The sequence below is a fragment of the Cygnus atratus genome, chromosome 25 (assembly GCF_013377495.2).
Source record: "Cygnus atratus isolate AKBS03 ecotype Queensland, Australia chromosome 25, CAtr_DNAZoo_HiC_assembly, whole genome shotgun sequence".
NCBI lineage: Eukaryota > Metazoa > Chordata > Aves > Anseriformes > Anatidae > Cygnus > Cygnus atratus.
Window position 1 is genome coordinate 297,817 of NC_066386.1, and position 4,791 is coordinate 302,607.

At 46.4% G+C, this 4,791-nt stretch overlaps 1 protein-coding gene across 1 annotated transcript; it reads left to right on the forward strand.

Moving 5' to 3' along the window:
- The first annotated feature begins 2,375 nt into the window (after positions 1-2,375).
- HOXB4 (homeobox B4) lies at positions 2,376-3,893 on the forward strand. Its single transcript, XM_035571467.2, has 2 exons — positions 2,376-2,802; positions 3,577-3,893. Exons 1-2 carry the CDS (start codon positions 2,382-2,384, stop codon positions 3,891-3,893), a joined length of 738 nt encoding a protein of 245 aa, XP_035427360.2. The 5' UTR covers positions 2,376-2,381.
- The last annotated feature ends 898 nt before the right edge of the window (positions 3,894-4,791 follow it).

The window sequence follows — 4,791 nt, forward strand, 5'->3', positions numbered from 1 at the left end:
CTGATTCTTGGTCGTAATTGGGTTTTTGAAAAAATGGGGGTATTTTTGAAATATATTTCAGATATTTTTCGTAGTGGTAGTTTGTGTAGTAAAAAAAATAGCTTTAGGGGAAACGCAGCGTTTCTCCGATAGTATCTCTATGGCATTTAACTGCAATTAATTCGGGCGATAGTTGACTAAAAATGTGCTTTCCCTTTTGAAATAAGAACAAAATATTAAAAAGGGGGAGCATGCTATACTTTTAATCTCTTCGGCAACTGTAATTTTAAACGAAATCTCAACATGATGCTACCCTCATTAGTTCCGAATGAAGCTTCATTACCTAGACAGTATGAATATTTTATTGCTTTATATCCTTTTTCGGAAATGAAACGCCTTTGATCTTTTTCTCGGGTTGTAAAAAGAATTGCCTGTCATTAAAAAAAAAAAAAACTGTCGTCCCATCTGCCTTTACATTCTGTATTTCTTTTCATCCGTTTCTTTCTTTCCTTTTTGTGTGTGTGTGTGTGTGTATAATCTATCCGCACACGCACACAACCCAAAACCTTGTTTGACCTCCAAGAACGAAAAATGGATGAAATCTTTATACTAAGTATCAGAGAATAATTACGAGGGTATCTGGGCTGAGGGGGACGGATCTATGGCATTTAAATTTTAAAGTACGATTATTTGTATTCGAGACTCATTGTGTGTCTATACTTACATAGTCCAAGATATTATTTTTTGTAGCAAAGCGGTAAATTAGTGCATAAGATACAGATGAGAAGGTAGAAAAGTTCTAGATTTTCTGATCTAGTATCAGCTATTCGGACAGTGAGTTAATGCTTCAATTAATTGTCTTTCCTCTGAAGAGTGACTCTTTTAACCATCTTTATCTATAGATTAATTCCTGATCTCCCGAGTTACAAAACTTTAACCTTCCTCCCTCCCCCCTTCCCCGGAAGATAATTATGACAGTAGGCGAAGTAGAAGATCTCTGACCAAAGAGGATTCATCTGTCTTCTATATGTACCCTGTAGATCCGAATTTGTGTAAAGGAAGTTGGGTCACAAATTCGTATCTAGGGGAATATGTAGTTGACACAAACACTACAGGTCACAATCCCAGAAGGCATTAAAAAAAAAAAAAAAAAAAGCTACCCACACCCCCAGAGCACTAAATAAAAGGGTGAAAACAAGGTCTTAACCAGAAAGTGGTTTTATGGCTGAAAATAAATACTTTGGATTTGACCTTAGTTCAACTCCAGAGCTCCTGTGATAAACTTTATCATCACTTCCAGATCAAATCTGAATTGCAAAGGCAGAAGGGGGGGGGGGGGGGGGGGGGGGAGCTGGGGCGTTATTACTGCGATTTGAGCTACGAGATTCCCACTACTGCTTTAGTTTGTGTAATCTCAGAACTGACGCCGAATAACAAACAAACAAAACCTACTGCTATCCTTCCTGCTGCTTGCGACGAGCTTATTGCGTGTTTCAGATTTAAACACGAAATTGAGGATTTAGGGGCGGCTTTTGAAAGGCTGCTGATTTGCTCTGTCCTTTAACTCGTCTTTATTACAAGAAGGGCAAGGCGAAGATGCATTAGGACTTAGGTTAGTTGTCTTTTGTAATTGTTCATCAAGTCCTTGATTTCTTGCTTGGAGAACGGGCTCCTTTTCCATCGGTGCGTGGGAACCAGCCAATCTTATACCAGAGCTAAATGTGATTTAGGAGAGTGGGTACTCCGAATTAGCTGATGAATTTCCTATCGATTCCAAACAAGCCCTATTCATCTCTGCCAGGCTCGGGGCGCAATGTCCCTTCCCGCATCACCTTAGCAAGGAATGAGATGCAAGCACCACCCGGAGGGACCGCCATGGATCATGTGCTGGGGCAGCGATTGTGAGCGGCAGCCCCCAAACACTTGAAAATACTTTTGCCCTCTCTCTCTCCTTTTTTTTTTTTCTTTTTGGGGTAATTTTTTTGTTTGTTTTCCACCCCCTTCCCCCGGCCACCCCCGCCCCGAGCCAGGACACACCCCCGAGGGGTGTGGGCCGGGGGGGTCGGTTCTCGCCCGCGGGGCGCTGCCGAGTCCGGGGCCGGCGGGGGTCGGCGGGGCCCGGCGGCGCCGGGGCCGGGGCAGCCGGAGGGGAGCGGGCGCCCCCGGCCGCCTCCCCGGGGATGCTCCGGGCCCCGGGAGAGCCCGTGCTGGGCAGATTTCCTTATCCGGGGATCGCAGGCCACATCGCCATTGGCCCGTGCTGTCACATGGACTCCAACTTTGTTCACTTGACAGTAAGTAGGAGGGTTTCACGAAACAGGAAAACGAGTAAAGGGGGGGACAGGAATAAATTTTAGGATATATATATATATATTTTGCGTGTGTGCAATTCTAAGAAATTAATGGCCATGAGCTCGTTTTTGATCAACTCCAACTATGTGGACCCCAAGTTCCCACCCTGTGAAGAGTATTCCCACAGCGATTACCTTCCCAATCACTCGCCGGAATATTACAGCAGCCAGAGGCGAGAGAGCACTTTCCAACATGAAGCGATGTACCAGCCGCGGTCAGCCTGCAACGAGCAGCTCTACTCGTCCTGTCAGAGCTCCGGCCACCAAGCAGCGGTGTTATCCCCCCGGGGTCATGTCCATCCTCCTGCCGGACTGCAGAGCCACCTCTCTGAGCCAAACCATCCCTGCGAGCCGGTCACCCCCAGCCCACCACCCTCCTGCAGCCAAAACTCTCTGAACCAAAGCCCTTCCAATTCCTCTTGCAAAGAGCCGGTAGTTTACCCCTGGATGAAAAAAGTCCATGTAAGCACGGGTAAGTGAACTAAAGTGGCTTTGCTTTATACTAAGTAGCACCTCAAAGTCTTGTAGAAATCTTATTGCACCAGTTGTAAAATAACCATTCGTGGAGATTTACGATCGCCTGTTTGCAGAGCGGTATAATTACATCCTCCATAAATTTTTATTGCTCTGCTTGGCCATGTGCCTTTGAAGTCTCTGTTACCATCCTCCTCCAATTTCTTACAGGCTACTTTTTTATGGCTGTTGAATCTTCATAAGTTAAGTTTTATGTTTTCGTAATTTGTATTTAAGTAGCGGGTTGAGTAAACTTTTACTATTTTCCCTTCCTTTTATTTCTTTTTTTTTTCTTTGTGTGAATGTGAGCGCTCGTGTGCGATATTTAATAAAAAGGAGCGTGTGTGCTTGTCTGTGTGCATGTGTGTAGGGGAAAACTTGAAAGATTTGGGGATAATAGAGTGATGCTCAAGTAGTGGTGTGTATATATGAGTGTATACACATGTAGAGGGCATGGAAAATGTGTCTAGGGGACCTTATAAAAACGTTTAGACAGGAATACACGTCAAGCAACGAGGATGGAGGTGGAGATTTGGAGATAGGCTCTGGGTATATTTTTAAGTTCTTGGTGCTTTTTTTTTTTTTTTTTTGAGTATTTCCCCCGACAAAAGAATATGCAATGCTTTTTTTTTTTTGGGGGGGGGGGGGATGGTGGGGGGAAGGAAACATTAAAGGAACAGCTCAGTAATTCTTCTGCTCTTTTTTTTTTTTTCCCTCCTTTGTGTTTGTTCAGTAAACCCCAGTTATTCAGGAGGGGAACCGAAACGCTCCCGCACAGCCTACACCAGGCAGCAAGTCCTGGAGCTGGAGAAGGAATTTCACTATAACCGCTATCTCACCCGGAGACGCAGGGTCGAGATCGCCCACTCCCTCTGCCTCTCCGAGCGCCAGATCAAAATCTGGTTCCAGAACAGGAGGATGAAATGGAAAAAAGATCACAAGTTACCAAATACCAAGATCAGGGCTAACCCTTCCACCTCCTCCGCAAGCCTGCAGATCCCACAAGGAGGTTCTCAAGGCCGATCCAGTGGACCAGCCACCAGCCTATAACTATTCGTTGTATGGATGGAGTGTGTGCTTGTGGGTGTGAGTTTGTGTGTGTGTGTAGGGAACACATGATATTCTTTTTTAATGCTACAAGAAGCGAGGGAAGGAAGGGTGCTCTTTATTTATAGGGGGAACAGAGGGAGACTCAGCTACAACAAAGCAGAGCCGTGCTGTTGGGCACCTCTTCCATTAGAAGGAGGCTGCAGATAGTAGTTTTCAGATTTGGCTAAGATGGATCCTTGTTTCATCTTTAATCACGCCAAGCTCTGCCCCATTTGTCATGTTTACTCTCCCGTACAAAGGATGGACCTTATGTCTGCTATTACCTCGACAACCAGCGCTCACTTTAATAAATGAGGCTCAGTTTCTTCAAGACGAACTGGACCTCCCCCCCCCCCCGCCCCGTCTTTTTTCCTCCTTTTTATCTTTTTTCTTTTTTCGCCTACCAGCCACAGTAATCGAAAGTTTCTATCCAGACATCCCGAAGTGGCGGCAGTTTTAGCACAGCTCCGCGGTTGAGAGAAGCAGCAAAGCCCCAGCCGCAGCAGCACCGGCCGGCTGCTCCGCGCCTTCCACTGACCGCGGGCAGCTCCCAGCCATGGTGCAGCGCGGGGGCAGGGGGCTGAAAAAACGTAAAATTAGGTCAAGTGGGTGGTAGACAAAAAAAAATCACGAGAACGGCCACTTATATAGGACCCCCCCCCCCCCGCCATTTTTGGGTCCAGCAAGTTAATTACTTCACCTGTAAGACTTGGGGGGGGGGGAAGGGGGGGGGGGAGGAGAGGCAGAAGGGGGAAGCAAGGTATGTAGTTTTGAAACTTGGTGATAAGCAGTGGCACCTGAATTCAGCCTCGCAGCCCCGGATGATGGGGAGAGGAGGGTTTCCTGCGGGGGAAAGAGC